An 18,733-nucleotide genomic window follows, 5' to 3' on the forward strand; every position below is an offset into this window, starting at 1 on the left:
ATGCTTTGATAATGTCCTGTGCTCACCATGCACACCCACCTCCCCACCCAGCAAATGAGCCGGGTCATTTCTTGAGTCTGAGAAACGGCAGATGCAGTGGGCCCCTCATGTTCCGAGAGCGGCAACAGATGCAGTGGGCCCCCTTCATGTTCCCGGCCTGCTTGGCTTCTATTCTTGGAAGGAGCCTCCCAGCATTACTTGCGGTTCCAAATTCCTTTCCAGAGTAAAGCTGGGACAACCTGGTGTTTTCAAACTCCAGAAAACATTTGTGGCAAATAAAAAAAAGGGGAGAAAGAAGTAAAGCAAGTCGAAGAGAGGCTGCCAAAGCGACAATCTCCTGTCCAAGAATCCAGCTCTTCCCTAACTCTGTTCTAGAACTCCTTAGGGTGCTTCCCCAAGCACAGCACAGAAGGCAGAAAAGAGGGCCATGGGCTTTGAGGACAGACCCTTGCAGGAGCTGATGTCAGATCTCCTTCCATTGTCTTAGAAGGCAGTTGAGGCTATGCCTTCTAAACCGGGACCTCTGATGGACTTGGCAGAGCTGCTTACTGCAAAGCCACCTAATATGTCTGCTGGAGCACACTTAGAAAGTGCCTCTTGTAGACTCCCGCTCCGGAGGTGGGGAACGCAGCAACCCCAGTAGAAACCCCCTGTCACTTTGCTCAGTTTGGATTACAAAGGACAAAAACACCTACTTACCCTGTAGTCAGTGATGAGTCCTGGAGAAAAGAGAAAGACAAAGAGCGGCCATTAGAGAGGGAGATGTTATAAATGATGTTTTCTGGGGGCAGACAAGAAACTACCCAAGGACTGGCTAGGGCTATGCTTCCTTTGTGGCTCAAGGTAACAGATTCAAGGGAAGTCCCTGAGAACAGCATGCCCAGGGCACATTTGGAAGGCTGCATTATTAATGGCACTGGTGATACAGAAAATACTTCAAATAATAAGTGAGGTTAGGGGAGGCAGTTCAAGGGTGTTGGCTGGCATCTGGCTCTTGAATATACTCTTGGTCAAATTTTTCATCCTGGACTCAGTGTCCCCAATTGGTTATGAAAAGGTGTTTTGCACTCTGGTGCCTAAAACCCTAGATCCCAGGACGGTGTGAAGAAAGCCAGGTGGAGAGTCACAAACCAGTTTCTAGAGTGTCCTGCACAGAGACTAAGGAGGAATGTTGAAAGGCTGTGCAGCTGGGGACAGTCTCCTCCACGAACACAGGCTAGGCAAAGCATGCTACAGTTTCTAAGGGTCCCTACTTTTTAGGCAACATGGCCGTTTCTAATATACCCAGCATCCACTGCGCAGGAGGGTTCACATCCTATTTACAGGACATCTAAAGCTGTTATCTGACTTTCATCCGGCCTCAGGAAAGTCTAGGTAAAAGTGGCGGTGTCAGGGGCAATGCATAATAGTCTCAGCCTATCTTCTGAATATCTCTGAGACAGAGCTTGCATTTTACACGGGGTCTTCAGCTCCCATCCCACACTCTGACATTTTCTTCGGAGCCTCTTGTCAGTAACGGAGCTATTAAACAAACTCAGCGGCGGTAGCGCGGTGTCAAAAATAACCCGATAGTGACTCACAAAGGCCCAAGGTACCTGGTAAGAGCTCCATGACTCATAAGTGACAATGAACGGATGGCATTTCCTCCTCGGAGTGTTTATGTCTGAGCCATCTGATAGAGTCCCGCTAGCGCACATTCGGCTACTTTAATCAAGTTGTTGTGTGAAACCAAAGGAAATTGAAAAGGTGGTTCTGCCAGATGAGCCATCTCTCAAGTGCCATCCACCCACTTGGGGTTCGCAGCTGCCATGTGGAAAGCTTCCATGGGTGAAAATCTGCTTCTTTGTGAGTCTATTTCACTGGGGAGGAGTGAGGACTGGTCTGCAAGCCTGAGCTCCTTGTTACAGTCACTTAGTGCCAGCAGAAGCAATGGCTGACTCTTCCCCTCAACCAGCAAGCTCCTATGGCTATGGCTGTATACACACCGTGGACTGCTTAATGTGCCTCTCAGACCTACTGCGTCTTTAGACCCTCATAACGTAATTCGGTGTGGGCAGCTTTTAAAAGGAACATTAAAGCAATCAAATCTGGCAATGCTTAAAAACTGTGAGAAATACAATATATTGACAATTGTGGTTTAAATGGCAAATGCCTCCCAAGGGCTCATATAGTTGAACACTTGGTCCCGAGCTGGTAGTGGTGTTTGGAGAGGTTATGGAACCTTTGGGAAGCAGAGCCTTCCTTGCCGGAGGAAGCACAAAACTGAGGGCAGGCTTTGTGGATTTATAGCCTTAGCCCACTTCCTGCCTTCTCCCTCTCTGCTCCTTATGTGGGGATGAAATGTGACCAGCTAGCTTTCTGTTCCTGTTGATCCTTGCCTGTTGTCAGGCCTTTTTCTCACCACCATAGACTCTATCCCTCTGGAACTGTGAGCCACAGTTAACCCGTTTCTCTTCTAAGTTTCTTTTGTTCATGATATGTTCTCATGGTAACAGAAAAATAACTAACACAGAAATATTTGCATTTGGAAGGCTGAGTTAGAAAATCTAATTTAGCATTGATTCTTTTCTACTTTGCAAAATGGGTCGTTATTAACACAGATTATATGTGAAAAGCCTACTTAATGAGAGCAATCATTTTTCCTTTTCCGTCAACAGAAGCCAACATTTTCTGTTATATAAAAACCTCAGGCTGGAGATACAGGCTCAGTTGGTAGAAGGTTTACTTAGCATGCAAGAAAACCTAGATTTGAGACCCAGAATCATAAACTGGGTGTGGGGGCACATTTCTGTAATCCCAACTCTAGGGGGGAAGTGTAGAGGCAAGGCCGCTAGCAGTATGAGGTCATCATCCTTGGCTACACGGCTGAGTAGAACTACTTGTCAGGGAAATCTTGGTGCCCCTCAGACCCCAGCCTACCCTGACTCATGATTTTGTACTGGGGGCTGTGGCCTACAAGGAAGGATAATAGTCACATAGAATGTAGTTCTTTATGTTTTATAAGAATTCAGCTGCATTGTTTACCAGGGTTTGATGAGGAGACTCTGGCAGAACTTCCCCTCTCTCTCTTTGTCTCAGAGAGAGAATGCTTTGTCAGTACTATGGCCCCTGCTATAATTTCAGCAGATCATGGCCTGCAGCGATGCTATTGGGGGATGCTCCAGAGCCTCAAGAGGCAGGGCCTACTGGGCTGCACTTGGATCACTGGGGATGTACATTCAAAACGAATTGCCATCACCCACCCGTTTTTCTCTTCCCCTCCTCTCCCCTCTTCTCCCCACCTCTGACGTATGAATATGCCACAGTGTGAGCACTTATTTATTTATTTTACTGTGGGATGCATTTATCTAATTATTCTTTAACAATAAAAACTCGGGAGTCAAATATGGGGTAAGAAGCTGAAAAATGAGAGCAGCAGTGGAATACTGATCACTGATCTCTCTCTCTCTCTCTCTCTCTCTCCCTCTTTCTCTTCCTCCTTCCCTCTCCCCTCCCTCCAAAAGGCCTGGGGAACCCTCTCTAAGTCCCACCCTACTTCTTCCAGTGTCTCTCTTTCTGTCCTCAGTCTCCCAAAATCTCTCTGCTTAATTCTGGTTCACTAGTTGCTAGCTTCGCCCTCTGATTCAAAGCAAATTTTATTGGCAGTTTTGAGAGCATCGGAACACAATCGAAATATCAAAGAACAACTACATGTTCCTGCCAGGGTGTGCTTCTCTCACCGAAGGCCCAACTCTACGGGGCTGCCCCATCTCGGACTTGAGCTTCTAGAAATATGAGTTAAGTGCCTCAGGCATCCCACGGTCGTAACAGGAGGCTCACTTATACAGTCATCGTGGCTCAAACACCTCATTGTGCCTGCTTTCTGTCATGGTCTCTGGAAAGGACATGGCTAAATTAGAGGCCACCCCTGTAACTGTGGGCCTCCTGCTATGGCTTCTGAGAGAAGTCTGTGTGCACGCTCCCACTACTGCTCAACAGCCTGTGCGGACACCGGGCCTCCTTAGCCGTGGCGCCATCAGCGCCAGGCACAGAACACAGAACCAAATGTAGGAGTGTGTATTGGTGTGCAGGCCCGACCTAAGTTTCCTCCGTATTTTCTCTCTACTCCCCTCTCTACCCAGCCCTCTTCCTTGCCTCTTGTGACCTTCTTCATGGTATTGATTGATGCTGTGGAACTCCTTTTTAGGAACGACAGCAGCACCGTCACTATTGTGCTTTCTGTCTTGGAAAACTTGCCTGTGCCTGTACTGCGGCCGGTGGCCGCTCTCCTCCTGTCCCTGCCCCCACCCTGTGTAACTCGATGCTTCCAGGGTGAGAAGGAGCCTCTGCTAGAGAAATGCAGCCGCTGCCCTCAGCACAGTGTGGGGGGAGCTGTGAGGGTAAACCGGGGCGGGGGGCAGCAAGGAACCCCTCAAGTCCCGAGGAAGGCGCATTGCCAATGCAGCACGCAAGAACACAAAACCCTGGACAGACAGCAGAGATGGACAGGCCTCTCACCTGAGTCCTGATGGCTGTGCTTCAGATAAACAGGGTCCATTTTGAAGGCGCCTGTTAAGTCAGTTCTCTTTTTCACCCTGATTTGAGAGAACAAAAGACAGGGCCCCTAAATCACAGCAGGAATAAAAATATTCTGGAGACATTTGCACCCTTCCCTTTGGCTATCAAATTGTTAAGAACACCGATTGGAATTTCCCCAGGAATCTCACGCTGGGGAAAGGAAAAGGATAGAAGCCAGGGCCAGCCAGAGGGTAACTTGTCTCCCAGAAACAGGTTTCACCGAGTTCTGAGGACTTGTCAGGCCACTTTTGTCGGGGGGACAGTGGAGCCAGGGCCGTGATGGGCTGGACCACACATTGACCGGGGCTGCTTAGTTATGCAGATCCCTTGCTCTTTAGTTAAACCTGATTTCCATGTCAGTACCCAGAAAAGGAGGGTGGAAGTGTCGCAGGGCCTCTTTTTGTTTCTCTTCGCAGTGTGGCACACTGAAGAAATCCTTTTTTTTTCTGTTTAACATTACTATGCCTCTTAATTGGCATATTTAGGGTAGGTGGGCAAGCCTAGCTTTTTAGAGCTGCCGGAGTCCAGGCTCTGGCCCTAACAACTCAGGGGCACACCTTGCTGGACAGACAGCACCACACTGGGCTCTCCACTGTACTGCCTTCCATGGTCTCACATTTTGTATGGGGCCTTTGATTTCCAGCGATAGGTAGTGTTTCACTGTGGCTTTCTATGTGTAGATTTCAGCCCTGTTTTTTTTTTTTTTTTCTGCTATTGGTGATCAAGTCCAGGGCCTCATTCATTCTAAGCAAGTGCTCTAATACAGACAGCCACACCACCAGCTCATCACTATGATTGGCCTTCATTTGCATTTCTGATAATGGATGGAACTGATTACTTTCTACTAAAGAGACCTTGTGTTGGACACTGAATGTAAGCAGTACACATGCGCGAACACACACACACACACACACACACACACTAAATAAATAATAAACAAGCAAATGAATAAATAAGTCTTTAAAAAAATACAAACTTAGGGCCAGGCATAGTGTCATGTGCCTTTGGTTTTGTCCTGCAGGGGTATTGAATTTTACCTAATGCCTTTCCTGAACCTGAGGGGATAACTGTTTCTCATTTTTCTTTAGCATGACAAACGACATTTTCAAACCTTCTAATGTTCTAACGCACACATATGTGGGGTACACACGGTCTGATTCATTATGCTATTTTGTTAAGCACCACTGTGTCTTGCTAACATCTGAGTTAGAATTCAAACTTTTAAGTTTGTGGGGTTATCCTATGTTTTTCTTTCTGGGCTCCTCACCTAAATTTGGAAACGAGCCGAAACTAACTTGATGACACAAGAGACATTTGCTGTTCCCTATGAACTAACTGCATTTGGGCTTGGAACGACAACTCCCCTGATAGACCGCAGAAGGGCCCAATTTGATTGCTTTACAGACATAGTGTACGAGTTTTCTATTTATTCTTAAGTCAGTTTTGGAGGAAAAAAAGTTTTTGTAGGATTGTATGTGTAGCTGTGGATGTTCTTGACATCACTTCTTCATTTGTGGTGCTGGGGAAGGAATCCAGGGCCTCCGATGTGCTGACGGGGAGTCGGGGGGGGGCGGGGGGGGCGGGGGCTGGAGGGAAGTGGGGGTGGGGTGGCAGTTACTGCGCCCCAGCCCTTCTTTAATTTCTACTCATCTTTCCCAAGATCATTTATCTAAGCAGACAGAACAGCAACCAGTATATGACTTTGCTCATCGTCTCTGCGGCTCTGATATGGAAGGGATGGTAAGGTCTGAGCGGATCATCTCAGACTTCCTTCCATGTGAAGGAGCCAGAGCACCAAACGAACAGTAAAAAGCTTCGGCACAAAATAATGAATTCATTAAGAAACGTATTTACTGTGCCTGTAGTGATGGCCAGATTCAGAAACTTTCATTATCTTGTCTATTTCGATATTTGAAGAAGTCACCCGAAGTATTTACGTTACGTTATGGGCAAGCCGTGGGAGAAGTCTCGTTGAGCGAAAGAGAGACGCTGCTGTTTTAAAGGTTACAAACAGAGCGCAAGACAAACAAACACAGAAATCCCACCTCAAATCAAGCTGTATTTGTTCCTCGTTTTAGTCGACTCTTAAACCGTATCTGTAAAAAATTATTAACCTGGGACTGCTGATCTGTGTCACATTTTGCAGGGTCTGAGGGTCAGGCACCTCAGAACTCTGGTGTTCGCTTACAGGTTTCCTGACGGCCTGCGCTCTGTTTTGACAAGGCAGATCACATTACTGCAATGATATCAGGGCTAGCAAAAGATTTCTTTCTGTTTAGCAGATAGATGTTCAGGACAGTGCAAAAGACCATTGAAAAAGTTCTCAGATTTCATCCTCTGAGTGACTCCCTGTCACCACCTTAGGAGGCGCCATCTTCCCCTAAAGCCCTCTGCAAACACTCAGAAGGGACCCCCCCCCCCTCCCCAGCATGCTCCACAGAACCCCTCCGTGAAGGCAGCTGGGCAGAGAAAGACAGGATGGGGATGTTATGTCTAGCTATTGACCTTTTGCCTTCAGGCTGTACTTGCTGGGCTAAAATTCAGGGTCTTTTGTAGTGTTCAGAGAGAAAACACAGTCAATAACTGTTTGAACGAAAGTTGAAATAGAATAGTTGCCTAAGTCTGGCCCTCCCTTCACCCAAACACAGCCCCTTTCTTCAGCTTCTTCTGGGCCCGTGATGAATGACCCCACTCGGTTCCCTGTGCACATCTCTGCATGGGTCTGTTAGATAAGGCGCTGTTTCCTGTATCTGCTCTTCGGCGGCAGCATGCCTCGAAGCGCAGAATTCTGTCTTACTCTTTACTGGGGCCTGCGTTTTAAGACACCAGTCCCCCAGCCCTGATACAGATCGCTATGTACCCTTTCGTAAGAGAAAAACATTCCCCCCAGTGCCCCTAGCTCTCTCTACCTATCTCTCTGTCGCTCTGAAGGAATCTGTTTTGCTCCACAAGCTGGTTTCAAACTCCAGGCCTGACTGAAGTAAAGTTCTTATCTCGACTTCCTGAGTAGCTGAGACGGTAGGTGCAGGCCACCACGTATTTCTGGATTAAGCCTTAAGCCCTAGCTTCCTCGCCCATAAAACAGGGAGGCAATTCCTAACCCGCAGAGCTATTGAGAGGGTGAGATAAACTGTGAAGTGCTGGAGAAAGAGCAGGCATTGCTCAAAGGTAAAACTCTTAAGCAAAGCACCCTATTGCTGTGAATGCCTGACCCCGGGATGTTTGTGGCAAGCCCTTCATCACTTGGAGCAGGGACCAGAGAAGAGTAGAGGAATTCTGTCCATGCAGCCTGAGAACTCTGGTGTGTGCTGCTTCTTGGCAGAAGTCTGTTATTGTCATCTAACCTGACATTGCCTTTCTTCAAGACAAGGTTTGCTTTTCTGGGAGCCTCGTACTTGCCTGGGTAGTTGAATCTGAAAGCGTGTGCCCTGCCCAGGGATACTCAGCAGTAACCCCTCCTAACAATGAGAACGACATTTTGAAAAGAAACACATGTCTAGAAAACCGCCCATTTTTAAATGTAGTAGCTTATTTGAAACAAATTCAAAACCACCTTCCAACAAGATGATCTGCAACACTTTCAACCAAATCCGAGCTAGGCGGTGGGTTTGTTCTACCTCAGGGCCTTTGCACAAACTTTTTGACTCCTGCCTGTCCTTTCCCTATTCAGAGGTCTGGTCAAATGTCACTTCCCCAAAGGGCCTTCTCCTGACCTCCCTATCATAAATAACCGAGCAGGGAATGAAAGAGCCAATTCACGGTGTCCTGGGCACTTTTTCCTCCTCATGTCAGCTCCCAGGCCCTCCTCACCCAAATCTCTCTCCTCATCTTTCCCCAAGAATTCCCCTGATAGCATTCTAACCACAGGCACTGAAGCCACCATTACCTACATTTTATGTTCTGCCCCCCTCTATGTTATCTAGTTCTTTAGCTTACACCAGTTATTATTTTATTTCCTGGCACTCCGTGGCTAAGAGCACTAGAGTATAAAATGATTTTGTTCTTGCTCTAACTTCATAATGCTCAGATTCAAGTACAACTATATTAGAACAATGAATTTTCTTTTAGCTGCAATCTGAATGTTGACTCCAAATCCTGAAGTGATTAGAAGTTGTCAGAGACTTCATGGTTACTAGGTCACGATGGTGACCTTAATGGAATTACCAAATACCTCTTGTAGAAGATCCTAGACAACCTCCTCACCCCTTCCACTAGGGGCGGACACACTAAGAAGGAATTGTCTGTGAAGAAACGAGCCCTAACTAACTCTGATATATTGAGTCTACTGTGGCCTTAACCTTAGGTTTTCAACCTCCTGCACAACTGCCAGAAATAAATTTGTTAGTAATCTACCGAGCCTGTGGTATTTCGTTAGAGCAACATGACTCTACTAACACGCCTGTGATGGTTTGGATACGTGTACCTCCAAAGGCCCAGAGAGACTGGTCCTCAGCCTGTGGCAGTATTTGGAGTTGGTAGAGCCTTCCAGAGAGGAGGCCTAGTTGGAGATCTTCCAATGGCAAGCTGTGCTCTTTAAGGAAATCATAGGAGCCCAGGCCCTTCCTATCTCTTTGGTGTCTTGGCTGGCTGGGGCACAAACAGTTTCTACACCATGTGTTTCCTCCATGATATGCTGTCTCACCACAAGCCACAAGGAATGGAACCTATTGACCATAGACTGAAATCTCTGAAACTGTAAACCCAAGCCTTTGTCTCCTTTCTAAGTTCATTCGCTTCAGTATTTTGTTCTAACGACAGAAGGCAGGATGGCTGAATGGGTAGAGGTGCTCCCATACAGGCCTGGCAACCTGAGTTCAGTCCTCAGATTCCACAGGATGGCAGGAAATAGCCAACTCCTGAGTGTTGCCCTCTGACTTCTACACACATTCTAAGGCTTGTTGATGCCTGTATACACACACACACACACACACACACACACACACTAAAATTAATAAATAAAATTTGTAGAAGGTTATTAAAATACTGGGTGAAAAGACTGTGACGAAAATGAATTTGCTTTTTATAGCTGTTAAAGGATTGCAGAGAAGCTAATAAAACAATAAACCAATTATTTGGTAAACTGGGGGACTTGACGTTACTTAAATTGAGAGATGGGTTCCTTCCCATTTTAAGGAAAAGTATCATCCGTTTAATTACATTATACACTGAGTAATTTTGCAAAGCAAGCGTATTGAAAATGTTAACCTTACCTGTTATATGAAAGTCAAACAAAGGTTTCCCCTCTGGTTCTATGGAGTAATTAATCAATTTCTCACTCTGATTTTTTTTTTAAGAAACAAGTTTCTAATGTCCCTACATCACCTCCAGACATTATTTCTTAAAGCATCATTATGCGCTACAATATTATTTGATTTTTAAACTTGTTTCTCTTACTTAAACATAGTCAAAGTGATTACTGCACTGTTACTAAGAATTTCCAGAGGGTTTTAAAGACATGGCTCTTTTATTTGTTCTCAGCAAGTACTTTTAAGCATTTAGGTTGTTTAAACTCAGAGCTAGTCAGAGAGACTGATGATAAAGCTAAGAATAAATACACAGAAGCAAAATAATTACATATAAGTGCTGAAGTTGCCTTAGATTTGTTGTCCGCTCAGGAGCGATAAGTCAAACGGCAGGTCGGCTGTCTCCACTCTTCCCTCAAGCTAATCTGTTGCAACAATACATTCTAGATAAAAGTTTACAGCCGGGAGTGGGGTTGAGCAAGAATTCCAGCAGTGGTTCTTGAAATGGAAGTGACTGATGAACTAAGTGATTAGATGTGTTTTCTCTGCTCTCACCAGGGCCCTGGATGTGTTCTGGCAGGTAGGCCCCCCATCTCTGCAGAGCAAGGGTCACCGCGGGCAACGAGTATCTGAACAACAAAGAAACTTACCACATGGCAGAGCAGTCAAAATTCACCAAAAGCCACTTGTGGGGATTAAAGTTAAAGGAATCTGCAAACTGCAGAGGAATAAGAACAACAAAAAAGAAAACAGTCACCGCTCTTTAGGGATAAAGCAAGAGCCTGTGCCTTCTAAGAGTTCATTGCATACACTAATATCACACACGATTCCCCAGTGAGAGAGTTCAAAACACTGGAAATCCAGAATATTTAATTTTAAGTACTATGACCAGAAAAGACAGATTGGGCCTGAAAATACTTTATGCACACCGTTCCTTCAACTGCCCAAACTAGCAAAGTCCACAAAATATATCATCGTGAGCCCAGGAAAGAGAAAAAATTTCTAACTAAATCGACAGTGATTAGACATTCCCTTTTTTATTTAACTGAAGGATCATTTGCCAGCTGACAACAAGATCCTACTTTCCACGTACTTAAGGGTTTTCTGCCTCCATTTGAAAGATGATGTCTAGGTTCCCTGAATTCCTGACAGTCCCCGGTTTCTTGACTGGAGGAACACAGCTAACAGCGGGAGCCTCATAGACCGTGTTTTCAGGGAGAAAGTAGGTTTCAGCTACCGACAGCCGCTGACGGCTCCCGGGTTTCAGCTCTGCACACACAAACCCCAGAGCCTCACAAAGGCTGCTTTCTGCCTTTTCCCAAACGCAGGCGCAGGCCCCGGGTTCCCATGTGACTGATGAGAGGCAATGAGTCCATCTGAACGTCAGGGATTTGGCCTCCGAGCTCAATTTAGATAGAAGCGAGGCTCAGTCTCGCCCAATTTCCTAAAGAGACATTTTTCAAACTTCTCAAGGCTTTGCGGTGGCTCCTCTTTATTTAATTCCAGGGACCCTCACGGAGGAGGCAGCAAAGCCCTAAGGGGCCTGATTGGTGTCAGTGATAGACTTTGGGCCAGCCAAGCAAGCTTCCATATGGACCCAAGCTGGAGGTGCCGATTCATTTCCTCCCAGGTTTCAGAAAAAGTAATTTTGAGAAGGAGACAGGAAATTACAGCAAGTTTCATTTGTTGATAAAAGGAAACAAAAGGTTAAAGAGGAGCATTGTTTGCTGGGGATTTTATTAGTTCCCTCCGCTGGGGCTGATCTGTTTAAACTTCTTTCATTACGGTACAGTGATATTTTCCTCCCGCTGACAGAGAGGACGGCCCTTATCTGCAAGGGTCGGGCCACAGCAGGATATTGCAGCCGCTTATCTGACCACGGAGCGGCCAAGCCCTCAGCCAGGCAAGGAGAGAGCGGTACCACTAATGGAGGAAAAATTGCAGCGGCTCCTTGTCCCTGTGAGCGCCGCGAAAGCTGTCTACTGTTGATAGGATCTGGCTGCGGTGCCCATCGCTGTGGTGGTCTGTCTGTCCTGCACCCCTCTGTGAAAGGCGAAACTTTTGAGTTGTCCGTTCAGGCCCACAGAAGAGCACTGGTCGATCAGGAAACCCTAAACCTGGACTCAGCAGCCTTCGGCCTAGGCCTTACTCTGGAAAAGGAGACGCACAACCCTTATTCCCTCCACTAGTTGTAGGACAAACGGGCTGAGTGTCCCTTATCCGAAATGCTTCTTTATATTTAAAAGTATTTGCACATACGGAGTGAAGCTGATTAGCCACTGGCCCCGAAACTAAACATGAAATATAAGTGTCTGTTGGTGCAGCTTGGAGGTAGTTTTACTCAGTGTTTTTAAAATGTCGATGTATGAAATGAAGCTTCACGATATGGAATTTGCCTCTTTGGCATAAGCACTCGGAAAGTTTCGGATTTTGGACGTTGGGTTTGGCTTTGAAATGTCCACATATCATCAAGATTAGTGTTCATTTCTGAGACCCAAACACCCACAAAACGAGCTGTGGGACATGGAAGGGGTTTGGCATCAGAATCGTAGTATCAGAACTTCCCACATGTTAACGCGCACCCCTCAGTCCTTCGTGGTTTCAACCTTTTTCTGCTTCCTAGGATGGATCTAAGTTTAGCATGTGAGAAACACTCAATAAGGAATTACTGACTGCGTGTGCAAATGAGCGAATGCCGCACAGACAGAAACCACAATGCGATTTGGCTCATTAGCAAGAAGGAGAGAGATTATTCTCTCCAAAGATGGGACAATTTGTATTCCATACCTTTGATGCTCGCTTTTCTGTTATTACAGTCTTATAAAAATCCAAAGTAGTAATTAGAAAATTGATGGGCAAGCCTGATATGCAAGCAGAAAGAGGTTCAGAGGTAGTTTCTTGAAGCCCTATGGAAAGCAGTGAAAACATCTAATGCGTGCTCAGTTGCCTAAGCAGCAAACTCTTCTTAAACCCTTTAAGTGCGATTAGCACAGCCACTCCTTAGGATAAACCCAGGAGGAAATCCATTTTACGTGTGAGTAGAGGGTACCTGAACTGCCCAAGGTCACATGGTGAGTCCAATCCAGGAGCCTAACGCTAAAGCCTGCATGCTGATTCCGCTTCCCTTAGACGGTGAGGCCTCAAGAAACCACTTCTTCCACGAAGAAAGCAATTCTTTCCTGGCTAAGGCATTGGCTCTTCTATTTTAGTATCGCCTTCCTTGGACACACTTCTACAAAAGGCCTCTTGGGGCTCTTTAGTGCATTCATCTGCTAGTTGCCAGGTAGAAAAGTTTCCTATCCTGTGGACTGCCAAACAAGAACTCTGCATGAGTCTGGAATGCTATGGGTGATACCTGTGGTCAGTCTGAACTGATTTATGTTCTATGGAGAGAAGAGTCCTAGCTAACTGTTTTGACTACACTTCTCAAGGAAGAGTTTCATTTGGTATGAAAGGACACATTTTGCGATTTTTTCAGAAAACTCCATGGGACATTTAAATGCATTGGTGACTTTCTATGGGATATTGACTAAGGAGACCGTCTTGCTCAGGTACACGAGAAGAATGTGAACAACACATTGAGCCATATTGGTGGGAATTGCAGGTTGACGTTTTGAATTATTGTCTGGGTGGAATGCGTAGAAATTTTATTTTGCTCAGAAATATTTTTCCATAGCTTTATAAGTATAAGTCTAACCTATAATGCACAGCTCTGCCCAGAATTTGTAGCAACTGGGAAATAGATGTCAGTCTCGGGAAAGTTTCAAAAGACAGACTGCATGACTAGAATGTCCCTAGCCTTTTTCCTGAGGAAGTGTAATTTCTTTTTATTAAGTTAGTTTTCACTTTTCAAAATTATGTAGGGGAGGCATGGGATAGATACATGTGACCGCAGGTGTGCACAGGCTAGAGACATCAAATCTCCTAACATTGCAGTTATGGGAGTGGGAGTAGATGCTGGAAATCAAACTCAGGTCCTCCGCGAGAACAGTACGTACTTGGAATCACTGATTCACTTCTCCAGCTCCCTGGGGAGATGTAATTTCTAATAACCATTGCAGTTGGCTAGAAAGTAGTGTGCTAAAAGAAACCAAAGCAGTAAGAGTTGGGGTGTCCAATTCTTACAAAAGCAGAATTCACTGATAACACATTGAGGGTTTTTTTTTTTTTTTATAATCTTGGGTAGCAGTAATGCTCAGTGGCTGAATACTTGCCAGGTACACAGGAGGCCCCTGGGCTTGATTCCCAGTTCAAAAAGTCAAAATAAAAGACCTTGTTAAACAGCTTAAGGCATACTCACCTCCACGCCATTCAGAAGATACCTGAATTCAGGACAGATAAAAGCACTGCCCGCATAAGCAGCATCAATGTGCAGCCATATGCCCTCCAGGTTGCCTAATGGTCAGAAGCAAATGGTGAGATCACACTTGGAAACACCCCCACCTCATGCAGAGCAAGAAATGCCTATCTAGAGTCTAGCAAACCTCTTATGTATAGCATATCAATAGTATTTGTGAAACAAATACCTGGATCTCCAAAAGGCCCCTCCCATCAGGAGGTTGTAAAATTGATGGCAGAGATACTTGCCCAGAGAGCTGTCATAAAGCGGTGCGCGCTTGTGCGTGTGTGTGTGTGTGTGTGTGGGGGGGGGGGGGGGGACGTAAATCTTTTATTCCATCATTTGGGAGGAGGGGTATATCTCTGTGAGTGAGTTCAAGATCAGCCCGGTCTACAGAGCAAGTTCCAAGACAGCCAGGACTGTTACACAGAGAAACCCTGTCTTGAAAAAACAAACAAAAAAAAAAAAAAAAAAAAAAAAAAAAGGAAAAAAAGAAAAAAAAAAAAAAAAAAGGAAAAAAGAAAGGAAGAAAGGAAGAAAGAAAAGGAGAAGGAAACACCCAGTAGTAGAGGGCAGAGCCCAGCACATGGCACCCCTACTGTGCCTACCCCCTCAGCTGGAGTGCCTTTCCTCATTGTATTCGCTAACCCTTCTCAAGTCCTCCTTTGTGAAATATCCTTCACAGAAAGTTAAACATATAATCCATACTTTAATGGCCTTGGTTGTCAGTTTGAGCAGATTTGGAATCACCCAGGAAGACCAAGCTCTTGGCATGCTTGTGCGACCATGTCTAGGGAGCATTAACTGAGGATGCAAAGAGCCATACCGAAAGTGGGTGATACCTTCCATTGTATAGGTCTCATAGAAAGAGGAAAAACACTGTCACCTCCTTGCCTCCGATGCTATCTCTTAGTCACTAGTTAGCTGCATTTATTGTTGGGGCAGTTCTCTGCTGACTTTACACTACAGTTTCCTCTCCCTTCCCTATGGACTCAATACTAGAAACTTTCCAGGTCTCTCCAAGCTTTCAGCACTGAACTAAAACTGCTGAAGCATCTACGTCCTGGGTTCTCGAGCAGTGACTGAGATCCTTGTGTCTCTTTCTACATGGTGGCAGCTGTAGATAACATAATTTATCCTATTTTTATAATGCGCACACACACATATATATATACATATATAGGATATATATATATATACACACATATAGGATATATACACACATAATATATATATATATATATATATATATATATATATATGCAATCAGTTCCATTCATCTGGAGAACTCTGCAAATCCATACACTGACATTGATCTGCTGCCTCCATGACCACCACCAAGTTAGGTAATTTATCTTACACTGTCTTAAACTACCCTTGGAGCCGGGCGGTGGTGGCGCACGCCTTTAATCCCAGCACTCGGGAGGCAGAAGCAGAAGGATCTTTGTGAGTTCGAGGCCAGCCTGGTCTACAAGAGCTAGTTCCAGGACAGGCTCCAAAGCTACAGAGAAACCTTGTCTTGAAAAAACAAAACCAACCAACCAAACAAACAAACAAAAAAACTACCCTTGGCCCGTGTCATAAATGGCTTATGTTTCTGAATCAGTCACTTTCGTAGTCAGTTGCTATGAAAAATACCATAACAAAAGCAATTAAAAATGTGGTGGCGGTGGCAGTGCACACCTTTAATCCCAGCACTCAGGAGGTGTGGACAGGCGGATCTCTGTGAGTTCAGAACAAGTTCCAGAACTGGCTCCATAGCTAGTGAGAAACCCTGTCTTGAAAAAAAAAAAAAAAAAACAACCAAAACCAAAACAAAAGCAATTTAAGGGAGAATGGGTTTTCTTGGCTTGCAGTTCAAGGTAGGATAGTTCTTACAGAAGGTGTTTGAAGCAGGTCATCCTGTTCAGTCTATGATCAAGCAGCAGAAAATGATAAAGACGTGTCCTCAGCTAGCTTTCTACTTTTTATGCAGTATAAGTTCCTAGCCCAGTGAATTGTGTTACCACTTTTAGGGTGGGTATTTCCACTCAGTTAACCTACTCCAGATAATCCTCCAAAGGTCTAGCCAGAGGCTAACGTAATCTGAATAAAGGTACAGGTGTGCCTGAAAGCTTGTCTCCTAGTGATTCTAGACCCCAACAAATTGACAGTCAACACTAACCTTCACTGCAACCACACTGAGAGGGCTTTCTCTGCAAGCATGCTCTCTCAATATGTATCTTTGCTCACTGCTCTGCAGAGTCTGCCCATATTCATCCATCCTCCTAACCTAAACTTCATTCTTTCACAGGCAAAGGGAGGTAAGGGTGGTACCTATAGCTTTGAGTACACACTAGATAATGCTCCTACTTTGCCTATATTATCACTTAGAAGTCAGTGGAAAAAAATTCATTTTCGAGTCCGGGCATAATACTGCATATTTTTAATCCTAGGACTTGGGAGGCAGAGGCAGGTGGATCTCTGTGAGTTCAAGGCCAACCTGGTCTACAAAGAGAGTTCTAGGACAGTCAGGGCTGTCACAAAGAAAAACCAAAAGTGATAAAAAAAAAAAAAGAAAAAAGAAGAAGAAAAGAAACGAAAATTGATTTTCATTGTGGCACTGCAATTTTCTTACAAATTAAAACATCTCTTAAGACTCAGGAAGTAAACAAATCTCACATGTCTCAGGAAGTTCCTAAAACTTGTAAGATTTACAAGACCCCCTCCCCATATTATATAAACAATAATGGTTACTAGGGAAAGGAGACTGGCCAGCAATGCTCCCTACAAGCTCTGCAGGGAGCTCCAGGGTGCAGCTTCTGTGAGATATCACCCAGACATGTGTGGGCTTCTCAGTGATGTAGCTGCCTTTGAGTCATCCATGTTCCTGTGAGTAACCCCTCACCCAAACTCCTGTAAATAACCCCAATAAAGTCAATGGTTCACCAAGTTGAACTTTTGTGGGCTAATTTGGTTTTTCATTGGTTTCCTTTCTGGGATGAGTAATGCTTTGTATCTTTCTAGGAAAACTCATACAACATGAGAAATTGCCCAGCCACCAAGTATAGTCACGAGGTGGGTAAGACCTAAAGGTTGAGGCTACAGAGAGGGTAGTAGGCAGCCATTCCTGAACAGGCCAAGATACTGGTGCCTTTATACGTATACAAAATGATGGATTCACCACTGATTTTTTTTTCATACATGATGACCATTATTGTGTGTGCTGCGAGGAAAAATGAGTCACTCTGAACTCTGCTGATAAAAGATGTAAAAGACATTCCAAAGCTTTGATTCAGTTCACTCTTCAAACTAAGACTCTTAGGAAATCAAGGTCAGATGAATTATAAGCATTGTGGCTACCACTATGCCGGAACATGGGATTTAAAAACCAAGGTACGAGGAGAAGCTCAGTCATCAGAAGCGAGGGTGAAGGTGTCAGTCTCAGCAGTTGCTCACATGACCTCAGTTAGTTGGATGAAGCAAGAGACAAAGCCTTAGGATAACACAAGACTCTCCCCGGGGAACAGCGGGATCATGACGGACGGCCATCACAGCCATTACTCAGATTAGCTGTGAAGCCAGAAGAACTTTATACTCCTTTGTAAGACAAGACAGGCTGTAATTTGAATGTCCGTTAAATCAAGCTGAGGATATTACCTTTGGGAAGTGACCAGATTATCATGGTGGAATTCAGTTAACACCCTTGTAAAGGAGACACTGGAGAAACTGCTGTATCTTCTACCACAAGAGCACACATAGAAGGTGCCACCACTTAGCCAGGGTATGAGCTCTCTCCGGGCATCAGATCCACCAGTGCTTTGATGCTGTGTTTTCACACACCAGAAGTTTAAATAATGAATCCTGTTATTTATAGCCCCTGGGGTGAGTGGACTAAAACAAGATGATTCTGTGCTTCCCATGGGTGCCGCTTGGGTCCCACTATCTATAGCACTTGCTTTTTTAAGCTCAGTTCCTCTAGCGGAGTTCCACTGATGCCACACGGTTCATGTTTAGTTCAGGTTGTTGAATGAAAGAGTAAAAATCAAACAAATTGGAAAGCCTGCATGGGCCCACCGTAAGAAACACTCATACAGCTGGGCAGTGGTGGCGCACGCCTTTAATCCCAGCACTCGGGAGGCAGAGGCAGGCGGATCTCTGTGAGTTTGAGGCCAGCCTGGTCTACAAGAGCTAGTTCCAGGATAGGCTCCAAAGCTACACAGAGAAACCCTGTCTTGAAAAACAAACAAACAAACAAACAAACAAACAAACAAACAAATGAAACAATTATACCATGGCATAATGAAGGTAAGGATCTGGAAGGACATTTAGGTATCTCTTTCTCTCTCATTCCTCTGTTGCTCCCCACACATCCTCCACCCTTGAGATAAAGGCATACTGGGTAAGCCAGTGCGACCTTGCAAAGAAAGGTCATTCAGCTGCACTCCTGTGTCTCAGAGTTTGTTTCACAGCACCCAGAGGAGGGACAGCTCAGTCCGAGTCTCACCAGCTAAGGGACGAACAGCTAAGGCCACTCTAGAAATGCTTTTGGTACCTTCGCCAATAAACCTGGTTTGGTAGGTAGGAAAAGACCCAATGGAGCGCCAAATTGTCT

At 45.1% G+C, this 18,733-nt stretch overlaps 1 protein-coding gene across 3 annotated transcripts in view; it reads right to left on the bottom strand.

Moving 5' to 3' along the window:
• Positions 1-18,733, bottom strand: part of Ddc (dopa decarboxylase) — an 88,251-nt gene that overhangs the window by 9,936 nt on the left and 59,582 nt on the right. For all 3 annotated transcript variants that reach the window (XM_038323391.1, XM_042054788.1, XM_038323400.1), the window contains 4 exons: positions 14,101-14,195; positions 10,451-10,518; positions 4,498-4,574; positions 700-719 (listed from right to left, as the gene is read on the bottom strand). In XM_038323391.1, coding sequence (XP_038179319.1) covers positions 700-719; positions 4,498-4,574; positions 10,451-10,518; positions 14,101-14,195 — 260 coding nt within the window. The remainder of the gene's footprint in view (positions 1-699; positions 720-4,497; positions 4,575-10,450; positions 10,519-14,100; positions 14,196-18,733) is intronic.

The sequence above is a fragment of the Arvicola amphibius genome, chromosome 1 (genome assembly GCF_903992535.2).
Source record: "Arvicola amphibius chromosome 1, mArvAmp1.2, whole genome shotgun sequence".
In the NCBI taxonomy this organism is placed as follows: Eukaryota; Metazoa; Chordata; class Mammalia; order Rodentia; family Cricetidae; genus Arvicola; species Arvicola amphibius.